This window comes from Physeter macrocephalus, chromosome 20, assembly GCF_002837175.3.
Source record: "Physeter macrocephalus isolate SW-GA chromosome 20, ASM283717v5, whole genome shotgun sequence".
Classification (NCBI taxonomy): Eukaryota; Metazoa; Chordata; class Mammalia; order Artiodactyla; family Physeteridae; genus Physeter; species Physeter macrocephalus.
Window position 1 is genome coordinate 56,369,475 of NC_041233.1, and position 26,129 is coordinate 56,395,603.

General features: G+C 40.1%; 1 protein-coding gene across 11 annotated transcripts in view; it reads right to left on the reverse strand.

Annotated features, from left to right (window-relative positions):
• Positions 1-26,129, reverse strand: part of DNMBP (dynamin binding protein) — a 148,145-nt gene that overhangs the window by 95,021 nt on the left and 26,995 nt on the right. For 7 of the 11 annotated variants that reach the window (XM_028482042.1, XM_028482043.2, XM_028482045.2 and 4 more), the window contains exons 2-4: positions 18,518-18,672; positions 16,879-17,001; positions 7,556-9,556 (exon numbers count right to left, since the gene is read on the reverse strand). In XM_028482042.1, the coding sequence (XP_028337843.1) occupies positions 7,556-9,556; positions 16,879-17,001; positions 18,518-18,662 (2,269 nt within the window). In that variant the 5' untranslated portion in view covers positions 18,663-18,672. The other 4 variants (XM_028482039.2, XM_028482041.2, XM_055080806.1 and 1 more) reach the window with 4 other exon arrangements.

The window sequence follows — 26,129 nt, forward strand, 5'->3', positions numbered from 1 at the left end:
GAAATTAACTATGGCCATAATTCAAAGGCAGCAAGACAGAGAGACAGTGTGATTAAATACAGAGGTCAATATCAGTATGATCACTAGAGTTTCAAAGATACACAAATATGAATGATACTATGACTATATCCTTTTTATTAATCAGTGTATAGCCAGTGCCTGGGTCATACTATGTGCTGAAGAAATGTTTGCTGAGTAAAGAAATGAATGTACAACCCTGACTGTCCAATTCAGGCATGTGAACCTCTCCTCGAGGTAGAAAAGGACTATGATATGCTAAAATGAGATTCTCTCAGGGCCACAGGATGTAGTTCTAATAAGGGCTTCTAAAAGTAACTTGTACTGGTAAATCTGAAAAGTCTGTGGACTAACGCTGAATATTTCTACTGCTTCAGAAGCCAAACTATTTATCAGATTTGAAGGTACCATTTTTGGTTTTGGTTTTGTTTTGGCCATGCCCCGCAGCTTGCGGGATCTCAGTTCCCCAACCAGGGATTAAACCGGGCCATGGCAGTGAAAGCCCAGAATCCTAACCACTAGGCCACCAGGGAGCTCAATTATTATTATATGCTTAAATTATTAAGTAATTTATTATTCTGAAGACTCCTTGGAATGCCTCAGGTATAAGAACTCTTTCCCAAACTAGTAAGGTACTGTGTTTTAGATATGGACTTCTACTTATTAATTAGCAACTCATTTGACCAGAAGCTCCTGGAAGGCAGACAACACATCTATGTTTATTACTATATACCTGCCCTTAACACAGTGCCTGGCACACGGTAAAAACTTAACCAACATTTGCTGGATGAATGAGTGATTGACTCGATACCATCCTGAAGCCTACAATGACATATCATTCCCCAACACACTATACTCACAAATGCCTCCTAGTATTCTTACCCTGACTCTACATGATAATTCCAAACTTAAAACTCCTAATTCTCAGACATAGCCAAACACTGGCTTATCTAAAACTACTAATAATGGACTTTCTATTTCCAATAATTGAAGTTTAGGCCAACCATCTCACAGAAAGAAAGCTTAAAAAGTTAGACGAACTATTTAAAAATCTTAAAACTATCAACACAACGACAAGATGGTAGAGTACAGGCCAAAACCAAAAGGAAAACTAGAATCCAGAGAGGTAAATAACCACAGAAACTACAATGCCTTGGGGCATCTACCAGTCCCAGAAAACTCAGCTTTTGTTTCAATGGCCCTCTGGGGAGAAAAGGTCAATAACCCAAAGCCCAAGGCAAGGTAAGGAGTCTAAAAGGAGACCTTTTCTATAATAAGCTAAGATGCCAGAGACTCCTGAGAGAGAATCAGAGCTGGACCAGCGCTCCTGCAAAATTACATCTCCGGCTCTAATACCTTCACCGTCCAAGGTACTTTAACCCTTGAAATTAGTTTAAGGTGGAGGTGGACTGAGAATGATATCGTTTCCATGTGGGAATTCCTCCTCAGCGTTGCTTAGGGAATTTATATGTCTTTCTGAATCGTAAGAAAAAATCAGCCCAGAAATCTGGAAAAAAAGGAGAAAATACTATAATTCTCTGTGAGAATAAAGCTTAACAATAAATGTAGAGACATTACTGGTTTGAAAGAATCTACCAGTGTCAAGTTGAAAGCAAGAGCAGAAAATACTGACCCACAGAGTAAAGATTAAGGTTGACCGGGACAAAAGTACATAGGAGAAAAGTGACTAGGATCTAATCAGTTAGTATTGCTTGTAACTGTTGCTATGTTATGAATGTGTTTATAAAACACGTGTGTTCATGACCCTGTGTGCTAACAGTGAGTCACTCTTGCAAATAAAATAAATACTAATAAGCTTATTTGCATAGTATATTTTATATAAACCTTGTAAGTGATGGTCCAAGAAATATCATATTTTAGAAGTAAAATAAGTCCTTAAAATGGCAATTCAGACACATGATTCTGTGTAGCGTTGAATCTTGCTCAGAGGCAAATGTTCCATTATTTTAATACTACTCAAAAATGTTTGCTCAGTGTTTTCCAGAGTTTGTATTTGCTATAGGTTATAGTTCTTTGTAAGTATTTTAACAAGAGAAATGCAGAGAAGATGTGAATGTTAACATTGAATCATTATGTTGTATTACCTGAAATTAACATATTGTATGTTAATTATTTCAATTAAAAAAATTTTTAAAGATGTGAATACTGTCACAAATTTATTGTCTAAAATTTGAATTAGCAAAACAATACTGATTCCAATGGCAAAGTCAAAATCAGAGCAAGTAGACAAAATATTTTCACTGTTAAAAAAGAATATAAGAATACATATGTATAACTGAATCACTTGGCTGTACGGCAGAAATTAACACAACATTGTAAATCACCTATACTTCATTAAAATTTAAAAAAAGAAATATTCAATGCAAATAGTCGCTAGAAAATAAAAAAAGAAAATCTGTCTGTACAAAAAAAAAAAGAAAAGAAAGATTATGAGCTTATGCAAAGCAACATGTACCCTAATGGCCCCACCTGAAGATGTTTTTGGATACATTCTTAACACTCAACCAAGATCAAAGGAAACTTTTTTCTATGTCTGGAATATTAGCCACAAATCAAAGATCAATCCCATCAGATAGGGCAACTCATACTTTGTGTATTTAAAATTTTGTTTTAAAAATCACTTTTAAATACTAAATATTTGTGGTATGATTTTACAGTTTTTAAATTATTTTTATTTAACATTTATTTTGTGTTAATATTCCCTTCTTTTAATGTTTTATATTATCAGATGTCTAGTATCATGTTAATTTTCTAAGTTTGATAAATATTTTTGAGTTATGTAAGATATTAGGGTTAGGGGAACTCTACTATTTCTGCAACTTCTCTATAAATCCAAAATTATTTTAAAGTAAAAAGTAAAAAATAGGGACTTTAAAAAAAAAAAAAGTGGTTAAGAATCCGCCTGCCAATGCAGGAGACACAGGTTCGAGCCCTGGGCTGGGAAGATCCCACGTGCCACAGATCAACTAAGCCCGTGCACCACAACTACTGAGCCTGCGCTCTGGAGCCCACGAGCCACAACTACTGAGCCCACGTGCCGCTCTGCCACGAGAGAAGCCATCACAATGAGAAGCCCGCGCACCGCAATGAAGAGTAGCCTCCGCTCGCCGCAACTATAGAAAGCCTGCGCACAGCAACGAAGACCCAACGCAGCCAAAAATAAATAAATAAAATAAATTAAGAAAAAAAAGTAAAAAATATTTCAAAGTTTATTACCAGGTAGAGAATAATTTTACATGTCATTAAAATATATAATCTCATAATATTTTGGTTCATAATAATAAAAAATTAGGCATTTATTTCATATATATGTGTATACATACATAAAATCTCTGAAACTTTTAGTATAAACCTAACACAGGAGAACTGTTCACTGTTGATTATTACAGTCATTACTGTTATTACTTAAGAACATGTAAATAAAAGTTTTTTAAAAAAAATACAGAATAGGGGCTTCCCTGGTGGCGCAGTGGTTGAGAGTCCGCCTGCCGATGCAGTGGACGCGGGTTCGTGCACATGCCGCGGAGCGGCTGGGCCCGTGAGCCACGGCCACTGAGCCTGCGTGTCCGGAGCCTGCGGTCCGCAACGGGAGAGGCCGCAGCAGTGAGAGGCCCGCGTACCGCAAAAAAAAAAAAAAAAAAAAAAAATTAAAAAAATACAGAATAATTTATAATTTTAGGAATTACCAGGACTTCCAATTTCTTGTTCCAGAATCTCAAAGATTACTATTCTTCAGGAATTTGGAAATATTAGCTGACCAGAAGCAGCTGACAGAAATAAGTGCAAATCCTCTCTGGAGACAGGTGCCTTCATCTCCGGTCTTAATGTTTTCCAAATACTATGCCTAGCACACAGTAAAAGGTAACCAGACACACAAGGAGTCTAGATCACATGAATGAGAACCATGTGACACCAAAAACAGTACCACTAAGACAATATCTTGGAATTATTATATGCAGACTATAAAATAACTATTCTTACCATAGGTAAAGAAAATAAAAAACAAGCTGAAAGATACCTACAGGAAACAGAAAACTATAAAAGGTAACATATCAGATTTGAAAAAAAAATACAGCTTCGGGCTTCCCTGGTGGCGCAGTGGTTGAGAGTCCACCTGCCGATGAAGGGGACATGGGTTCGTGCCCCGGTCCGGCAAGATCCCACATGCCACGGAGTGGCTAGGCCTGCGCGTCTGGAGCTTGTGCTCCGCAACGGGAGAGGCCACAACAGTGAGAGGCCCGCGTAACGCAAAAACAAAAACAAACAAACAAACAAAAAAATACTGCTTCTAGGAAATGTGTCCTCATGACGTCATAATTCCAGAGTTTTAAGAAGGAGCAATATGAAAAATAGTATAAAGGCTATATATATTTAAGTGTGAGCTATATGTAAATCTATATACCATCCTATACTTAAATTGAATCCATTCAATGTATTCCCAGTTGATCTAACTAGATTCACACTTATACGCATAAGGTGGAGCTGAATGTAAACAAAACAGTCACGTGTATCCTGCTCTAAAACCACCAAGCACAAACCAGAGCCCTCAGTTGACTACAGTTCAAATAAATAAAGCCATACACTTTCTTCTTATCCTTAAGTCTTGCAATTAGAAGTGCTTCTTAATTATATTTTCTTCTAATTTCTCAAACCCCTATTAAATGCCTACCACGTGATAAGCATAGCTAGGCATTTGTCCATACATTTTCTTATTTAAAAAAAGAAGAAGAAGAAAAAAAAAAAAAGAAGAGGAAGGAGGAGCAATAGCTACAATAAAGAACCTAATTTTGGGTCTGGCACAGCACTGGACTATTTTGCTACCATTAACTGGGTCTGACAAGGGGACCAGCATCTCAGCACCGACAGTCCTTAGGTCTCCAGTAGTCCAAGTTCAAAGTAACAACAGAGGAAGGAGATCTTTGAAAGCTCTGGAAGGTAGAGCAGAAACTTCAATTTCATTCAGTTAAACTAAATTCAATTCACCAAGTATTTACTGAGTCTACTACCTGTTGGACACTATACCAGGTGTGTGGGAAATGACCAACTAACGTACAGTATCTGTCTTTTCATTAGGCTTAAAATTTTCATCGCGAGGCATATAAACAACTAAATATAATATCAGTCAGGATTAGATAAATACTGTATCAAAAGTTCTTTAAATCTTATGCCTTAAATTTCAAGGTTAAAGATTGTATGGGACTGGATTGGAGGGGTAAAGCCTGGTGCTCAAACTGATTAATTCTGCATCGTTCAAGGGACTGCTTATATTGCTGGATATACTTTCTATGAAGACAGAAAAAGATGACCTTAAGAGGAACTGTCAGTGATTGCAAGAAATAAGTAATTTCATCATACTAGCAATTGATATAAATAACACACCTATTGAAAAGCAATCAAGTCAATACTAATATAGCAAATGCTGTATTTGGTGAATGCAAATAAAGAAAAGTTTCCTGATTAAGACTATACACACCTAACTGCAGGTCTTTCACAGCATTAAACTTTTAGAACTTAAAAAAAAAAAATAGTAAGAACACCGGCTGAATTATTAAATAGTCCTGAAAAAGAAGGTCAATAGAATAAAAAAGAATACCAATTTCATCCCTCAGTACCAGTCCATTACTCCATAAACTCCTTTAAAAACACTGCACACAGGGGCTTCCCTGGTGGCACAGTGGTTGAGAGTTCGCCTGCCGATGCAGGGGACACGGGTTTGTGCCCTGGTCCGGGAAGATCCCACATGCCGCGGAGCGGCTGGGCCCGTGAGCCATGGCCACTGAGCCTGCGCGTCCGGAGCCTGCGCTCCGCAACGGGAGAGGCCACAACAGTGAGAGGCCCGCGTACCGAAGAAAAAAAGAAACCCAAAAAACACTGCACACTGGTTTTATGCATAGAAGACATAATATTTCTCTGGAACACTACTAATTCTAATAAGTATCATTATTGAGAAATTCTTGCTACCTGGAATTTGGAAGAGTTTTGTTCTGTTACCTGTATATCTAATGCAAGAACAGTTTACAAGTATATCTCAAAACTTGTATGTATGGAAGGTGATGGAGAATCTGGGGCTTGCTATGTCTTTGAGGATGTAGTGCTGAGCCAAAGTTCCCTCAGGATTCCTTTTCAGGCACTCTGAAATCGTCAAGGTATCTGGCATTCCCCAAGAGTTCAGATACTCATATTAAATGAACACCCTCTTGAGGACATGTCTAAGTGCTCACCCTCGTGCTTTTACCTTTAGAGCAAATGTCACCACTGCCCTGTTGAGCACAAATGACCCAGGGGCCCAGTGACCTGGCTGGTCCCTAATTCATCACCCTGCATGTGTTCCAGGACACCCTCCCGGGGCCATGCCTCTGAGTCTGGAGTTCCCGCAGAACTGTGCCCACTTGCACAGCAATTCTTGCCTGAGCATATTTTAGACAGAGGTTTCCTCTCTTTCTGTAATCCATCTGCGTTCCATCTTTCAGAAAATTACTCGATTTCTGGCCTTCTGATAATACTCTTTCTTCTTGGAATTTTTTATTATTATTTTTTCATTCACTTTTAGAGATCTAAAGGACAAGGAGAAGTTGGTATGTGTACTTGTTCTGCCCTCTTGATTTGGGCTCCCTGGGCCACCATTACCTTGCTTTTATTTATTAGGATCCTGCAACTCCTAGATCCACAGAGTGATTTTTATTATTGACTTTCCTAAGGACATGTAGGTTCAGAGCTCTCTGGCACGCATGCCAAAGGGCATGCAGTCATGCTCTCCTCAGGCCCTAGACCAGTTGCTATTATCTCACTCTTTTCTTCTTCCTACTTTATAAATTATTTCTCTTGATAGGCTGGTGAATACAAATGAAGTCTCCAGAGCCTGGCCAACCCCAAGTTAAGAGACAGCATTTGAATTTTTGAATGTGCAAGGTGGGAAACAGTAAACCATAGTAGTTAAAGACATGGGCTCAATTCCCGGTTCCCTTAGCAAGCTACTTAATCTCTGCAAGTCTTGGTTTCCTCATCTATAAAGTAGCCATATGAATTAACCCAGTACCTTCAAGGTAGCTGTGAAGATTCTTTGTGACAAATGCTTATTAATACATTAATAAATGTTTGTTATTATTATTGAAACTTAGTCCCTGGACTACAAAGATACAACATACCATTTTCTCATGAGTCTTAGCCTGGAAGTCTTCAGTCCTGAGCAGAGTCTGGTTAAAGAAAGTTATATCTAGGGACTTCCATCTGCACAACTGCTACGGATGTCACAGAGGTATAGGAGGTATAAATGACACTGAGGTCTGAGCTTTTTTACCTGAGCAGCAAATGGAGTTAGGAGGCTATAGTGGTCATAGGATACATTCAGACAGAGCCATCTAATTGTGGCGACAGAGTGAGAAATTACATAATAAAAAGCAAACCATTCCTTAATTGTCCATCATAGATGGTAACATATCCCTAAAAACCTGGGTAGGCTGTTACTTGGACTTGAGGGTGTCAAGAAACAAGTATATACTATCTCCTCATCACTTACCTCTAAGTTGCTGGAGTTCCATGTTCAAACTCTCAATGTTACTCTCGTAGAACTCAAGATTCTCAGGGGTCTCTGCCCTTAGTGATTCCTCTTGCTTCTCCTCCAGCAGTAAGTTCAGCTCTTCTTGAGCCCTGCAGCACATATCCAAGTCCTGTTCCATCTCCTGAATCCTCACCAAGACTAAGGGACACTGGGAAGTCTGGTCCAAAGTCTTCTCCATGTTCTCAGGGCCCTCCTTTTCTAGGGTCTCCCAGCCAGGACGGTTACAGGTTAGGAGCTTGGGGGGTACTGCATTCGTTCTCTGCTGGGCCAAGGGAGGCAGGGGAGCGGGGCGAGAGGGTCGCATTGCCAAGGGTGGTTCCGGTCTCAGGCTCTGGTCCACTGGCAAATGGGGAGGAGTGGATGCTGGAGTACAGGGACGGGGTGGCGGTGGCCTTAGAGCCTTTCGCCTCTCGGGCAGCTCCTGCTGGATGATTAGCTTCGAGGAATCTCGGAAAATATCCTTTTCGGAGTTAAAGTCCATGATTGAAAAGTGGCGCAAAATTTTATCTGGTTCTGTGCCAGGCCCTGACAAGCTCTTCTCAAACTCTATCAGTTGTTGTGTCAACTTAGAATCCAGGTCCGTGTTGCCATCTCCCTGTGAAAGTGCCATTGCTTCCACAGCAGGTGCCTTGTCTTGCAGACCAGGCTTCATCTCTGATCTCTCTGATGCAGAGCAAAAGCTGGAAGCATTTTCTTTGGGTGTGAGGTGCTTTTTGACACACCTCGCCACGCCCTGGAGCTGAGGGCTCAACTGGCTGGGTCTGACTGCCCTGGAGGCTAAATGGGAAAAGGTGCTATGAAGAGGTGGCACTGGATTCTGAAGGGTTTTCGGCTGGGAGTATGTTCTTCTGGGAGGTAGGCTGGAGTAGTCTCTAGTCCTTGCTTCTAGAGGAAGAGGGTCAGAGTACTGGTCGGGGCGGGGGTTGCTTCCTCCTCCTATAGAATAATACTGGTTTTTCTGCAATTCGGGATGAAAAGGTACTGGAGTTTGGGACGCAACACCATTGACCACCTCCGAAGGATCCTTTGTGGAAGAGTATCTGGCAAGAAGCTGTTCGTGCCCTGAACCTGTGCTTCTTGGGGGCCCTTCTGAGGTGCCCGCATCCCAGTGAGAGTTTTTGTCTTCTTCATACTCAGAAGTCAGATGCTCCAGTGCGGAAGTGGATGTTTCAGAAATAACTGAGCTGGACTTTTCTGCTTTACACTCATGAGATTCATGTCTTTTTCCTTCCACTTCTAAGTTCTCTGAACAATCCAAAGATGTGTCAGGGATGTTGGTGAGGCTGCTTTCCGGCGGCAGATCCATGGTTTCCTCCACCCTTGTTTGAGGACATAACTTTACAAAGCGGTAAGGAAAGATGCCTGTCCTGCCCTTCAGTGATCCTTCTAGCCAGCCATCTTCCAGGGTCCCCAGGATTTGGATTTTATCGCCTACTTCGAAATCCAACTCATTTGGCTCCAGGGCTTGGAATCTGTAGAGGGCAATCCCGTAGGTGCCTGGCTGCTCGCTTTCCTCTTCTGGCTGTCTCTCTTCTCCTGTGTTGGTATCTACTTCACCATTAGTAATGCAGTCATCGCAATTTCCAGAACTTACTGACTCAGCCACAGTCCTCAGGGGCCCCAAAAGCTCTACAAAACCTTCCGGAAAAATGCCTCTTCGACCCTCTAACTCCCCTTCAAACCAGCCTGGTTCAGGAACTCCAATAATGGTAATCACATCCCCTTCTCTGAAGTCCAGCTCCTCATCCAGCTGGGCAGAGAGCCCCATCAGTGCCCGGGCTTGTCCCATTGAATACTCAGGAATGTGGAGCAGGGCACTCTGTGAGTGCCACTGCCGACTCTGTGAGGAGAGGCAGAGCTCCCTAACACATGAGGATGGGAAGAAGCCCCGGGCACCCCAGCAGCTCCGGCCCTGCAGCCAGCCGGCAGTGGGAGTGCCATCGAGAACCACTAGGTCACCTGAAGAAAGAGAAGAGAAGCAAAGATAATGACCTCGGTTATCAGCTCAGCAGGATACTGGTATAACTAATAGTGCAACTCATCATCTTAAATAGCTACCAAATTCAAGGGAATATAAACCTAGAGTTTTAAGTGCATGAACACGTTTTGACAATTTAGTGACAATATAGTGAACATTCCTGTAAACCCATGGTTTTCAAAATGTGGTCTGTGGAACCCTAGGGGTGGATCCCTAAGATCCTTTCAGAGGGTCTGTGAGGTCAAAACTATCATATTTTCTTCATACACTTCACATACTTCAGTCAAAACAATGTAACGTGGCAAACTGAATATAGACTCAAGTAAAAGAATCTAGATTTCTTCTATTAAACCAAATATTAAAGACATCTGCAAAAAATGCAAACCAATGTTACTCTTCTCACTAAATTTTTTTTGTTTAGGAAACTAGTTATTTTTCATAAACTGTTATTTATGTTATTAATGCTAATATGAGTTTTTAAAAATAAATTGATAATTAAAAAAATTTCTCAGCTTTAACAGCTAATATGGTAAATATCAATAGACTCACACAAGCAAGTGCTCTTTAGGGTCTCAAAAACTTCTAAGAATGTAAAGGGATCCTAAGATCAAAAAGTTTGAGAAATGCTACTACCAGCAATAGTCTGTACCACTGGATTCATTTATAAATGGTGAAGCACATATTCATGGTCACTATAGTCCTTTGAATAGATGGATCTAATTTCTCACACTAAATTATATTCAATATCAAAAATCGAACGAAGAAAGAAATCTTCAGGAATGGGTAGGAAGTGCAGGGTGTGGACAACAAACTGTTCATTTATTTTCTCCAGAGCCCTTCTTTTTTTTAAACATCTTTATTGGAGTATAATTGCTTTACAATGATGTGTTAGTTTCTGCTTCATAACAAAGTGAATCAGTTATACGTATACATATATCCCCATATTTCTTCCCTCTTGCCTCTCCCTCCCTCCCACCCTCCCTAACCCACCCCTCTAGGTGGTCACAAAGCACCAAGCTGATCTCCCTGTGCTATGTGGCCGCTTCCCACTAGCTATCAGTTTTACATTTGGTAGTGTATATATGTCCATGCCACTCTCTCACTTTGTTAGAGCCCTTCTTGAACTATCCTTATCCTGAAAATACATCATAATGAAATCTTAGAAGAATGTTCTAGTAACCGGAAGTTTGTTTTTGAAAATAACCAGTAGTTCCAATATTGTTGTTTCAGGCTATCTTCACAAAATATAAGCTAAACATTTAGCATCTGCCTTATTATTGAAGAAGGTGAGGCAAGGATTTGCCCCAGTTAAAAAATTACCCTATAGTTTTGCAGCAAATTGTTTTGCAGCAAACTTTTAATTATCTGATTATGAACTATTTATTTTGTAGATTATCAGTTTTAATTTTTTTAACTAGCTCCACGCTTCTAACTTCCTTTTGTCCTCTAATTTCTTCTCTAAAAATATTTATTCCATTCGTCACTTAACTCTTTGCTACCTCATCCAACTCCCATCATCTCACTCTTTTAAATCTCACCCCAGACACTGTCTTTCCAGTCTACCAAATGATTCAAGCCAAACTAAGATTACAAATGTACCCATTTTATCATATCCCTCCCCTGCTCAAACGTTTACCACGAGGCATGAAGGCTTCTTCCTACCGCCTAAGGCTTATACTCTAATAATCCTATTCTTACTACCTGAAATATATTTTAAAAAATAAGTTTGCTGTGGACACTCTCCAAAGAGGTTTAGTTAACTAAGCTACCAAAAGGCTACTCTTATGTTTTCACCTCAGTGCAAACTGGTATTCACATCCAGTCACAACCTCCCCTTGCCCCATCCCCAGCTATCCAATATTATCTCACCTCTGAGACCCTATTCCACACAAGGGGACTTTCATTGTCTCCTATAGAAGCCTCTCCATCTGAAACCTTAGCATGCTTCCCTGATAAACCTTAGAAGCCTACACACATCTTGGCCATCTGTAGCCTACTAAAGAAATTATCACTTATATCAACAATTCTGACACTTGTATTTTTATATACTACACAGCTTCTAATGAAAGATTTTGCATTTACTGGTAGGCACCCAATACATTTTCACTGATTTCATATTGTTTTGCTTAGATGTCCCTGAAAATAGGGTCTTGGTCCTGTATTTCTATTTTCCTTTAATTTCTGATTCAATATCCATTGGTCAGAGCTTGGGGTCCTGAGAATTACAAGTGACTTTTTCCCCCACTAGTTCTAAGGCCATTCCATCAGGACCACAGAGAATTGGAATTCACTGGAGACATGGCTACTCTTCAGACACAGTAGGTCTTTTGGTGATTAAGAATAAAAGCGTGGGCTTCCCTGGTGGCACAGTGGTTAAGAATCTGCCTGCCAGTGCAGTGGACACGGGTTTGAGCCCTGGTCCGGGAAGATCCCACATGCCGCACAGCAACTAAGCCCGTGTGCCACAACTACTGAGGCTACGCTCTAAAGCCTGCGTGACAGAACTACTGAAGCCCACGCGCCTAGAGCCCGTGCTCCGCAACGAGAAGCCACCGCAATGAGAAGCCCGCGTACCACAACAAAGAGTAGCCCCCGCTCGCCAAAACTAGAGAAAGCCAGCGTGCAGCAACGAAGACCCAACGCAGCCAAAAATAAATTAATTTAAAAAAAAAAAGAATAAAAGCGTGGCAAAACTCCCACTCTCCTGGCTTTGAAATGAACTTGCTTTCTTTCCTTCTTTCTTTCCTTCCTTCCCTCTCTCCCTCCCTCCCTTCCTTCCTTTCGGCTGCATTGGGTCTTCGTTGCTGCGCGTGGGCTTTCTCTAGTTGCGGCGAGCAGGGGCTACTCTTCGTTGCGGTGTGCGGGCTTCTCATTGCGGTGGCTTCTCTTGCTGTGGAGCATGGGCTCTAGGCGCGCAGGCTCGGTAGCTGTGGCTCGCGGGCTCCAGAGTGCAGGCTCAGCAGTTGTGGCGCACGGGCTTAGTTGCTCCGCGGCATGTGGGATCTTCCCGGACCAGGGATCGACCCCTTGTCCCATGCATTGGCAGGTGGAGTCTTAACCACTGCGCCACCAGGGAGGTCCCTGAACTGGCTTTTTTAAACCTGCAGAATTAGAATATTTTCTTGTTTTACCAAATCTTCATGAAACCCTTATAATAGGGTTTGTTTTCCTATTTTCAGTTGGGTGACTGTATTTTTCCTTTCCTTCTTTTTTTTTTCTTTTGGCCATGCCGCACGTCTTAGTTCCCTGACCAGGAATCAAACCCATGTCCCCTGCACTGGAAGCACAGAGTCTTAACCACTGGACTGCCAGGGAAGTCCGAAAACAATTTTGTTTGTTTTTATTTTGGCCATGCCGTGCGGCTTGTAGGATCTCAGCTCCCCACAGGGATCGAACCCGATCCATGGCAATGAAAGCCTGGAATCCTAACCACTAGGCCACCAGGGAACTCCCTGGGTGACTGTTTTGATAAGCTTTATTACCTGGCAGATTGTCATTCTGTTGATTATTTCTATATAATAAAGGTTTTGTGTTTTTTTTTAAAGTCACAATTTAGGCCCTGAAAAGCACTGTAGAGATAATTTTGGTGAACACTTTTACTTTATAGCCCTGTTATTGAGTTTTTTGCATTCCTATGCCTTATAGAGTGACCAAATTTTGAGAACAAAAAAATAGGAAGTGGGGTGACTCTTAGCGTCAGCCTGAGCCTTTTGCTTAGGCACGATTAATCCCAGCCACCATGCTGCTTGTTTCTTCTGGTTAGATTTTTTTATTCGAACGAGAAATGCATTAAGAATAAGATGATAAGAAAGAATGAATGTCCTAGATTCTGAATATAAGTAGTTTGACTCTGCAGTATAAAGTCCCTCACTGAAATCTACTGCCCAGGGACTCTGTACTCTATGCAGACTGACCACTCTTTACCTGGGTTTCCACACGAGCCATATCAGAACCTTAATCCTGATATCTCACACACATGGCACCACAGATTTGACACAAGTGCTTTAACTGATAATTATCATTTATCTATCCATTTACTTGTAAATAAATCTATCAATTTAATTTTCATTGGTCTTTTCTGGGGGTTGAGAGGCGGCCTAGACGCATGAGCTTATAGGCAAGGGATAAGCATTCTGTGTTGTGTCAGGCAATTAAATATTTCATCACTCCCAATAATTTTTTTTCTCTCCTCTTTCTCTGTCTTTTCCTTGTTGTTTTGTTTTTGTTTTTTCTCTCTTTTTCCCCCTTCTTTATTTTGTAGGACAGCACCTACATTGATCTAAGAGACAAACTTGTTTCTGAATTTAAATATAACTCAAAATACAGGGAACAGACCAAAACAAATGGAAAGCTTCGGGAAAAGTAGAAAGGGTGACACCTGCTGGAAGAACCACAGGTGGTCTGGATTCCAAATAGAATCTCCCAGGGAAAATGTACATACACACATAACTTCACATAATTGTCAGGAAACAAGGTCCCCCGAAGCACATCCATGAACCCCAAGAATCCCAGGTTGAGAATAATAAAATAGCTAATCTTTATTGAGTGCTTACCCTCTGCCAGATGTGTTACATGTATAACCTCATTTAATCCTCACAACTACCCTGATGTAGGTATTATTATTTGTAGACAAGGAAACTGAGGCCGAGAGAACTTAAGTAATTAGTACAGAATCACAGTTATTGAGTTGTGAAGTTGGATTTAAATCTAGGGCCATCAGAATTCTTATCCCCTAAACTATACTGCCTGCCCTAAATACATATATATTTTTAATAATATAATTTTATAGTTAAAATACATGATTTTTTCTCTTATAAATCTCGATATTTCTGAAAGGTAAGTAAATAACAACTAAAGGCAGCATGGTAAAACAAAACAGATCTCAAACATTATCCCACGTGCTCTTAAAGGTTTCCAAATCCCTCCTGACATATATTAAATCACAGAAGAGGAGAAGCTTCACTGCTACACTGAAGGACCAAAGGAAAGGCAAAGAAACAACAGGGAACTAGATTAATAGTACTAGAGGACAGGGATAAAGGAATGTATGTACTCATGAGCAGAGACACTGATCTAATGGAAAAAGCAGAAGGGCCATTTTCAGTCTAAGAAGTAGGAGGGCCATTCCAAGCAGTAGACTTGAAAATCAGGAAGCCTAGATTCAAGTCATAAACTATATATAGTATAAAACAATACTTTCATTTTTTTAGTGATTTTGTTTCTAACTAGTAAAATATCTGTTATATATATAGAAAACAAGAGGAATTAAAATCATTTCTGTGTCTCAAGCTAAACTTCCCAGAAAAAGACAAACTGTGTAGATACACCTACTTTCCCCATCCTCAAAGGCTATTATGTTCAAATCGGAAGACATACCAGAGCTAAAAGATGTGAACAGCATAGAAGGAAAGACAGCTGAATAGTCAATGTGTTTACTGGCAGCACAGTATCACAGAAAATAAAACCACTAATAATTAGTACATCTCTTTCTATTCTCTCTTTTCCTATGTATCCCCCCTGCCCTGCATCCTCTTCTTTTGAGCTCTGCTTATGTTTTTCAGCTCCGAAGCCTTAACTTGTTAAAAGATAGTCAAGATAAGATCTACAGACTCCAGGACCCAGCCTGACCTTGAGTCAGTCTTGGTAGAGGTGACTTGTGGCTGAAAGGTCCACACCAGGGTTTTCTTGAGAATCTCAGGTGGCTCTGAGATTCCTGAGGTGGATTTTGACTTCAAATCAAGTTCAGAACACATCAGTCCAGTCTTCCCAGGAGAGGCATTCAGCAGAAAATCTGTTTAGTACCTAAGACTTGACTATGCAAGATATATTATGAAGCAAAAAAACTAATGCCAGAAGCCACTTCCTCAAATTCCTCAAATGTTGTAGACATACTGTATATTCCCACATAGTACATTGTTATACACAATATTTGCTCCAGGAACCAGGTGTAGGAAAAAACAATGCCAGGCCACCCACATCCTCTGCACAGCTCTGGTGGAAGCCACTGTGCTTTGGCCCTTTCTCCACGCCCTCTGACTAGTCTGACATGGACTCAGCCCTCCTATGGGAGAGCTGTGAGTAGGGACAGATGAGGCTCCCTACTATAACATCTTCATCTATTTCTGTCTGTCTTCCCAACGCGGATTAGCAAAAAAGCACACGGAACAGAGGTAGAGGCTTAGTGTAAAGTGAAGGCAAGAAACTCTGAAAGCTGATTTTGAGGATTAAGGTCAAAGTCCAATATCCCTTTCTTCTCACTGACTAAGGGTTAGGGACTTTGCTAGGTCTCTCTCCCCACCTCTGCACTCTCTCTCTCCCATATGTGTACCCGGTTTAAGAAATTAAGCCTATCCCTTTAGTGCCATACTCAAAAGAGTAAGTAACAATAGTAATAACATACCTAATAAATTATACAATTTTGATGACTGTTGTGAGTCATCATAAAATTGCACTGATCATAAGCTTCAGTTTGTGGAACACTACTGGCTTCTGTGCTTATGCAGAAATGTATGGTCTTAATCAAGTACATGTGCCGAAACAGTTTAGTCACTCTTTAGACGTTCATATGTCTATCAGAGTGTAAGAAGTGAGAAATATTTGGAATATCACTGAGACATGGCTATGACCATCTGTTTTAAACCACTTCCTTTTAAACTGGTTCTGATGAGAACTTTAATAACATTACCTAATAGTTGAATAGCAATGGGGCTGTTTTGCATCTCTCTCTTAATTTGCATACCGTAATTCCTGCTCTACTGTTATGCATTGATAAATAGTATGGTGTTAGCAAAGTCATATCAATTTTTATGGGAAAAAAGATAACTGTAGTCTGAAGTGTAGCTACAACCTGGGGCAGTATAAAGAGAATACTGGACTTACAAATAATCAGGTGATGTAACTTCACATTCTGAGGCCAAAACGTCTCAACTGCAGGTAACATTCTTTGAATCTCATTCGTATTATTATCATGTTTCTTTTTTTGGTAAGTGGAGGAAGTCATTTTCATTATTATTATTATTTTTTCATTATTTTAAAAATGCAGTTAACAATACCCACTTTGCTACCTGCCAGGTCTGTGCTGAGAATGAAATGAGAATGTATTTGTGAGAAAAAATGCTGTGGAAATTATGAAATGCTACTCAAATATAAGGCATTATTATTGTCAGAACTATCTTGGTATTACTGAAGACTCTCTAGAGATTAGTTACTTATAAAAATTCAAAGGAAAAAAAATCTAGTTGTCAAAATGGACTGACTCCACCAACCTTATTTTAAACAGTCTACTCTTGGATTATCAACTTACCTCGATGGAGGGAAAGGCTGTTCAATTCTAGGGATGTAAATTCACAGATACAGACAAACAGTCTCTCGCCCTCTTTTAGACTGGGAATGGTAACAACTTCCACAAAACTGCTGGGGAACTGTCCTGAAAATAAAAGCAAACATCTCCAATATTAAAATTCCTTTTTTCTGTCTGTGTACCAGGACAAAAAACTTTTTTCTGAGCCCATTTATAAACCCTGAATTGAAAACTCACTGAGTACTCATTGCTGGAGAATATATTGTAGAAAACATGCAGTGCACAAAATTAGGTGCATGCAGAACACAGAGAGTGCAATTCAATTCAATGAGCATTTACTGGGTGTCACTCTATCAAAGGCACACTGCAGAGGGGAAAATGAGTAAGACAGTCTTGGCCCTGAAAGATCTTAAAATTTGATTCAGACATAAAATCTAATTCAGACATAAACAATAATTCAGTTTGAAATCCAGTGTCACATCCCAGATACACAAATTGCTATGGAAGTTCAGAGAAGGTAGGAAATGGGTCAGGAAGAAAATGAAAAATTGTATGAAAAAGACTACAGTTGAATCTGAAGATTGGCAGGGTTTTAACAAGTCATAGTAGACAAACAGGGCCTGTCAGTTGGAAAGCATGGGAAAGTTTAGTTGATTCCACCTTCTAACTATCTCTTGCATCTGTCCACTTATCTCCAGATTCACCACCTCGGTCCAAGCCATCAGCACCTCTCACCTGGATTACTGCAACCACTTCCATCCCGCCTCCCTGCCTTTGGCTTTGCCCTTTCCTATCATTCTTCAATCTGCAGCATCGAATTTTCTGAAAGACAAATCTGATTGTGCTTAAAGCACGTTTACAGTATCCTGTTTCCATAGCTCCTTTCCATGGCATGCACTGTCCTCCATGATCTAGCTTCTGCTCACCTCCCCGTGCCATCTCCCCCCACTCAACCATTCACACTTCATGCCAGACTGAACTTCCTCAGTCCCTCCATGTTCTTTCTCTCTCATTCCAGGGCCTCTGAATAAGCAATTCTCTCTGCCTATCCTCTTTGCCTTGCTAACTCCTACTCACCATTTTTATCTCAGCTGAGATGTCACTTCTACTGGGAAATAATCTATTATCTCCCAAATGTGGCTTAAGTATCAATAAGAGTCTGTTCTAAGGATTGTATGATATACTCCAGCCCAGACTTCCATAAATATATATAAGTTAAAGATTGGATTTAACATAGATGCATAGTGTGGGGGAAAAACTTCCAGCCTTCCCTTGGCAAATTCATAAAAGAAATTGGTGCTAACATGTTTTCAAGAATAGAAAAAAGGAAACCAGGTGCATGGAAAGTGGGAGTTAAGTGCATCTAGGGTAGAGGGCAGATTTAATAAATTTAGGACACCCACGAATCTAGGAAGGCAGCTGGTACCTAACCATGTCAACCTTTTAAAGGAACCAGTAAGGAGAGATGCAGTGATAACCGACATTCTCTCCTTGCTGGTAGAAACCACAGTAAACACACACAGAAAACACAAAAGGATCTTTAGTGTATTTATTGGGCTTCCCATTAAACCTTTATTTTTAATATGGAAAGAAGGGAGGGTCTGTGGTCTATTTTGTACGTGAGGAATTATGAACCTCTTACCTGTCACATCCTCTTTCTTTCCTAGAAGCCAAAATTCATCCACCACTGCCAATACCTCAATAACATCTCCTACAAAGAGCGGCAGTTCTTCTGATACGCTAGGGCAGAAGTCAAAGATGGCTCGAACCACTGAGCCGGCCTCCATCTTCTATAACCTGGAAAGAAAGGTCAAAAGAAATGGGAAAGCATAAGTATTTAAGACACTGTAATATAGATTGGTATCTTGAGAATTATCATTAAGATATAAAGTATCTTATTAATAATAAATTATTAAGATATAAAGTATATATGAGACTACTTATAATGAAGTCAAAGCTAAGCAAATAAGAAGTTTGTACTTTTAAAAATCAAAATACTGTCTCATTTCTTTAAAAACAATAATTTCCTCATATGTTTTCATTTAATTCTACAAGTCATTCTGGAATTGAAAAAAAAAAAAGTGACCTATAGCTATGTGGAACAGAAAACATGCAACTTGGAAATGCAGACTTTCCAAATATTGCTTGAAGAAGGCAATATGGGAATTAACATTTTTAAGGTACCAGGCAAGAGGGTACTCTTAAAATATGGTATTTAAAAAGTAGGGATTTTAAATATGGCATTTCATCTATTCCCCATAACTATCTTTTTTGCTTATCTTTTTCCCTTTGTATTTCCACATGTATTCTATTTATTTTATTTTTTCTTCAAGTTTTATTGAGATATAATTGGCATACAGCTCTGCATAAGTTTAAGGTACAAAGCATAATGATTTTTTAAAAAATTTATTTATTTATTTTTGGCTGTGTTGGGTCTCTGTTTCTGTGCGAGGGCTTTCTCCAGTTGCGGCGAGCAGGGGCCGCTCTTCACCGCGGTGCACGGGCCTCTCACTGTCACGGCCTCTCCCCTCTGTGGAGCACAGACTCCAGACGCACAGGCTCAGTAGTTGTGGCTCATGGGCTTAGTTGCTCCGCGGCATGTGGGATCTTCCCAGACCAGGGCTCGAACCCGTGTCCCCTGCTTTGGCAGGCAGATTCTTAACCACTGTGCCACCAGAGAAGCCCAAACATAATGATTTGACTTACATACAACATGAAGTGATGATCACAATAAGTTTAGTGAATGTCCATCATCTCATACAGATACAAAATGAAAAAGAAAAAAATGTATTTTTCCTTATGAGGATGGCTCTTAGGATTTACTCTCTTAACAACTTTCATACATAACATACAGCTGTGTTAATTATATTGATCGTGCTGTACATGACATCCCTAGTACTTATTTATCTTATAACTGGGAGTTTATACCTTTTGACTGTCTTTGACTGATTCCTGCCCCTCCGCCCGCCCAGCCTCTGGTACCCACAAATCTGATCTGTTTTTCCTTGAGTTTGTTTGTTTATTTTTGAAGTATAGTTGACCTACAACACTGTCAGTTCCTGTTACACAACTTAGCAGTTCAATATTTCTATGCATTTCAAAATGATCACCACGATAAGTCTAGTTATGTCACCATACAAAGATATTAGTTATTAACTATATTCCCCACACTATACCATGACTCATTTATTTTACAACTGGAGGTTACTTCTTAAACTCTCTCACCTATTTCTTTCCTCCCCTCAACCCCCTCCCTTCTGGCAACCACCTGTTTGTTCTTTGTATCTATGACTTTTGTTTTATGTTTGTTCATTTGTTTTTTAGATTCCACATATAAGTGAAATCATACACTATTTGTCTTTCTCTGACTTATTCATTTAGCAGAACACCCTCTACGTCCATCCATGTTATTGAAAATGAAAAGATTCCATTCTTTTTTTATGAATAATATTCCATTGGCATGGAATATTCCATTCCATCTTCTTCATCCATTCATCTATTAATGGGCACTAAGCTTGCTTCCATAGCTTTTGTAAATAATGCTGCAATGAACACAGGCGTACATATATCTCTCTGAATTAGCTTTCTTCAGATAAATACCCAGGAGTGGAATTGCTGGATCATATGGTAGTCCTATTTTTAATTTTTTGAGGAAACTCCATACTGTTTTCCATAGTGTTTGTACCAATTTACATTCCCACCAACACTGCATAAGGTTTCCCTTTTCTCCACATCCTCACCCACACTTGTTATTTATTATCTTTAATCCTCACCCACACTTGTTATTTATTATCTTTAACAGCCAATCCAACAGGTGTGAGATGACATCTCATTGTAGTTTTTATTTGCATTTCCTTCATGTGCCTGTTGGCCACCTGTATGCCTTCTTTGGAAAAACGTCTAGATCCTCTGCCTGTTTTTTAATTGGGTTGCTTGTTTTTTTTTTTTGCGGTGTGCGGGCCTCTCACCGGTGGGGCCTCTCCCGTTGCGGAGCACAGGCTCCGGACACGCAGGCCCAGCGGCCATGGCTCACGGGCCCAGCTGCTCCACGGCCTGTGGGATCTTCCTGGACCGGGGCACGAACCCGTGTCCCCTGCATCGGCAGGCGGACTCTCAACCACTGCACCACCAGGGAAGCCCCGTTTGCTTGTTTTTTTTGATGTTGAGTTGGATATATCATTTGCAAATATCTTCTTCCATTCAGTACGTGGCGGTTTCGTTTTGTTGACAGTTTCCTTTGCTGTACAAAAGCTTTTTATTTAATATAAATTTATTTTATTTTATTTTTGACTGCATTGGGTCTTGTTGCTGTGTGCGGGCTTTCTCTAGTTGCGGCGAACGGGCTTCTCATTGTGGTGGCTTCTCTTGTTGCAGAGCATGGGCTCTAGGCGTGCGGGCTTCAGTAGTTGTGGTACGCGGGCTCTAGAGAGCAGGCTCAGTCGTTGTGGCGCACAGGCTCAGTTGCTCCACGGCATGTGGGATCCTCCTGGACCAGGGCTCGAACCCGTATCCCCTGCATTGGCAGGTGGACTCTCAACCACTGGGGGAAGTGATTGAGAGCTTTTTAATTTGGTGTAGTCCCTCCCCACAGCTATCTTAAAGATGAGGGTACTGAGGCTCAGCAAGTTAGAAAATTTGTTCAAGATCACAGAGCTTATAGCAGCAGGGCCAGGATTCAGACTGAGTGCATTCCGGCCTCTACCTACTGAGACAGTGCCTGTAAAAAAAAAAAACAATTTGACCTGAAGAACAGCAGCAGGACCATACCTCAGTGACCCAGATTTAAAATGCATTGAAAAAGACAAATCCCTAAAAAGAACAAGCAAGGGCTATGTAGATGGCGCCTCCAGACAAGCTTTAGTACACTATACCAGATCAAGAATGTGTTTTCGGTTCAAAGACGCCTACGGCCCAAACTTGCATAATATCTCATGGTGTCTGTGCTGTAATAAGACAATGTGTCTGTTACTTTCTGTCAAGGGAGTCTAAGGACATGTTAAGCAATAGAAAGGGAGGCAATAAAAAGAGGGCATATACCATCAGCCATGATTACCTTCAGCCATGATTACCTTACACTTCTCCAAGGTCTTTTGCAAGGAGTGGCAGAAGATCTCCAGAGTGTCCAGGCCCCAAGCCTAGTTTTCTTTATTTGCCTCAAGTATCATTTGGTGTTGGTAGAGATGAGGATTCTAACTTTCATCTCACATATAACTATAAACAACATCAAAAAGCACTAAGTGCCTAATTACAAAAAACGATAGTTATAGCTCTAAGTTTACAGTCTACGAATGATGTGGACAAACATTTAGGCACATAATAGACTGTTCAGTCTGTTAATGTGAAGGGCCTATAAGATTTTAATGGCTCATGCAACACACATATTACATATTTAATTTGAACTGTTGAGTAAAAAGAGCTTATCTTTCCGTTACTGAAACTTTTTTTCCTATAATGAGATGACTTGGGTACACAATGGAGAAGAGAAGTAGCTAGTACCATTCCCCACGTCCTCTCCCACCACATATTTTCTTTAAGTATTAAAAAAATATAGAATTAAAATCACACGCTGAGGAGGCAGCATAATGTGAATGCAAAGTACGAGGCTCCTTGAGTCAGAGAAATCAAGGTTCAAATCCCAACTCCACTAGTTATTAGCTTTTTCACCTTGGATATATTACTTAAACTCTTGGGGCTTCAGCTTCCTTTTTCAGAAAAATGGAGATAATCATACTTTCATAATAATCATCAAGAGGATGATGATAATGATAAAAATAATTATACTAATGCCTAACATTTATTGAGCACTTACTATGTGCCATGCATTGTACTATGAATTCCCTCACTGAGTTCTCACAACAACCCTATTGTATATAATTGGTTCCCATTTTGCAAGTGAGGATACAAGCTCAGAGAGGTTATATAACCTGTCCAGGTCACAAAGTCAGTCAGACATGGAATAGGAACCCAGATCTGCCTGTCTCCAAAGCCTTAACCAGTATGCTAATAGTGTGAAAGGACCTAACCCAGCACCTAGGTGCTCAATAAATGTTAGCAGTTGTTACTAAACATCATTCCCATTTGATCAGCTACAAGATCAAATCTGTGCCACCAATACAGCATCACCAGAATGTGATACTTCAAGTATATAAACACTACAGAATTTACCATTTCAACACGTCAAAACGTGGTTAACTTTGACCATGTTTTAAAATAGGCACATTATATATACCCTGGCCTTCTTCAATAGAAGAAAAGACACTGAACATGAACTTAGTAAGTTCATTATTAAGACCATACCTTACTGTACTCTGCTGTAATACAAAATACCAGTACTATGTAACTTTTAGGTCTTTCTCTTTTAATGTCAGCTTTCCCTTTGCCATCACTTTATTTCCTCTGTCAACTTTTCTACCTCTTTCTAGATTGTTGTTTATAATCTGCTGGAGGGTGGGGGAACCACACACACCCCACCAAAATAAGTTAAAGTTTCCAGATAAATAAAAAGTAAACATGCGCCAAATGAGAGGCTAACAAACTCTTCTGCAGTGGTAAAGTACATGTGGTAGTGCTAGAGTCCTTCAACAGTTATTTTTTATGTGCTCTGAGGCCCCTTTCTTATTTTCTGGCTGTCTTCCAGACAGCTGAAGTTGCCAGATGTCAAATTTCCACATAAGGGTGGTGTCATAAATATTTTTTCCCTAAAACAAACAATATTTTTCAAAACCCTTAGCCATCTATAAGTTATTAAAACAATTCCTCAAGGTTGAGCCAAGGTAGATATTATTTTCCTTCTACTACTATATTTTCTCAAATTCCATCTCACTATCAGACTAAATATATACCTCATTATCTAAAGTATCAAGTAAAGAATTAGCATAAGCCCCACAGGATAACTTAGAGACCTACCCTGTTACATGGAGGAGTAACCTTTGTTATTTGAAAGAGTTAAAGCTTCTCCCTGAGAACCTTCCTGCTTTACCAGAATATGACTCAGAAGCAGAGGAGGGTCTGGCTCAATAAATACTTTTACTGACTGACCTCCTACCCTATTGGAAGGAGTGCGTAATCGCTGAGGAATACACACCCTGGAAGGGTGATGAAATCAGAGCCTGGCTGAACTACATGATTTGTGGGTGAGACCAGAGAGGAGATATTTATGTCCTCTGTTTTATGTGGAATATCATGAATTTCATCTGTCTTCTCTGTATACACTATAAAAAGCAACAATTATTGTTTTTGTCTGGGCCATTTTAGAAGCTGGGACTGGGAATTCCCTGGTAGTCCAGTGGTTAGGAGTCAGTGCTTTCTCTGCCGTGACCCGGGTTCAATCCCTGGTCAGGGAACTACGATCCTGCAAGCCGCACAGTGCTGCCAAAACAAAAAACAAAAAACAAAAAAAAAAAAAGAAAGAAAAAAAAAACACCCCAGAACATATATTTTGAAACTCAATCATAACTAGCTTATATATGAAATGTTCCACCAACTTCAGATGGAAGTAAAAAGAACTACATTGGAAATCAGAAAGCAGATGGGCTTGAGAGAAAGCAGAGGAAATAAATGCCTGTATGGCATAAAGTCTGGGACATCAGAAAGTTTGCTATGAAAACAACGCTTCTTCTCTTGCTGGTGAATGCCAGCCCTTCCACCTTTGCAGAGTCACTCTGCATTTGAGGTGTAAAGATCCTTCATTCTTCAAACCCTTACAGGACGTAAAACTCTATGAGGGAGGAGATTTTTGCCTGTTTTGTTCACTGGTCTGGAGTACTGCTCAGTGAGTAATTTTTGGTGAGCAAATGATTTATTGAACTTTAGGAAAATACATGGAACTGTTCATATCAAAATCTCTACTTCCACTTACCTGAAACTAAAGTAACCATCTCTTCGCCACCGTTTTACCTTCCAGCTTGAGTAACAGTGTCATATAAATCTTTTAGATCAAACATTAAAATCTTGCACTTCTTCATCCTCTACAGCCCACAGACAGTGGGCTCAGCTCTCTGGCAAAGAGCTAAACCAGAACCAGAGTTCAGGTCTGTTTGACTCCAATGCCCATGTTCTTTTTACTATAAATGTTACTTCTCTTAAATCTCACTGGTTCTTCCTCCAAAATCTCTAGATTTCCTTTTTCCTCTCCTTAGTTCTCTGATATTGTATTACGAAAATCTTCAAACAGCCACGTTGAAAGAATTTTAACCCACCACCTAGAGTCTACGATTAACAGGTTATTGCAGCCACTTTATCATATATCATCTCTCTCTTTATCCATTTATCAATCCATGTTATTTTTTGATGCATTTCAAATATTTTTTATTTTATCTTTGATGCATTTCAAAATAAAGCACAGACATTTCCCCCAGTACTTCAGCATATGTCTTAACTAGAGTTTATTATTTATTTACAGTTTGTCTGTTTTCTTTTTGGGAAGTACCATTTTCCTCTCTTCTTGGCTAAAGATACAATTCTTTTCTCCCCACTCACCTGTCAGTGAACCTGGTTAATCTTTTAAACTGTCAATCTTTACATATTACACAGTTGCTAAGAATTTACAAGGTTTTCCTACTCTCTATAATTCATTCACATATTCAACAAATATTAATCAAGCCAAACAGAGTCAATCAAATTCCCATGCAGGCTAAAAATTTGGCTCTGCTGGGTAGACTAATCATTTGATGACCCTTTAACCCCATATTCTTTAAATATTTATTCTCTAATTCTGTTGGGGACTGACAGGAGCATTTAAACTCTCCTCTATTGTCCTAAGCAACTCAACTCCTATCTCAAGGTATCCACCCTACACAGGACAAAATAAGAACCTGCAGATAACCTGACCACTATCTTAGAAGGAGATACTCAGGCTTATCTTTCAATGAGGGGAAAATCAAGAGAGCAGCAACTGTTTTTTTTTTTTTGGCTGTGTTTGGTCTTTGTTGCTGCGCGAGGGCTTTCTCTAGTTGCAGCAAGCAGGGGCTACTATTCATTGCGGTTTGCGGGCTTCTCATTGCAGTGGCTTCTCTTGCTGCAGAGCGTGTGCTCTAGGCGCACAGGCTTCAGTAGTTGTGGCTCGCGGGCTCTAGAGCGCAGGCTCAGTAGTTGTGGCGTGTGGGCTTAGTTGCTCAGCAGCATGTGGGGTCTTCCCGGACCAGGAATCGAATCCGTGTCCCCTGCATTGGCAGGCGGATTATTATTATTTTTTTAACATCTTTATTGGAGTATAATTGCTTTACAATGGTGTGTTAGTTTCTGCTTTATAATAA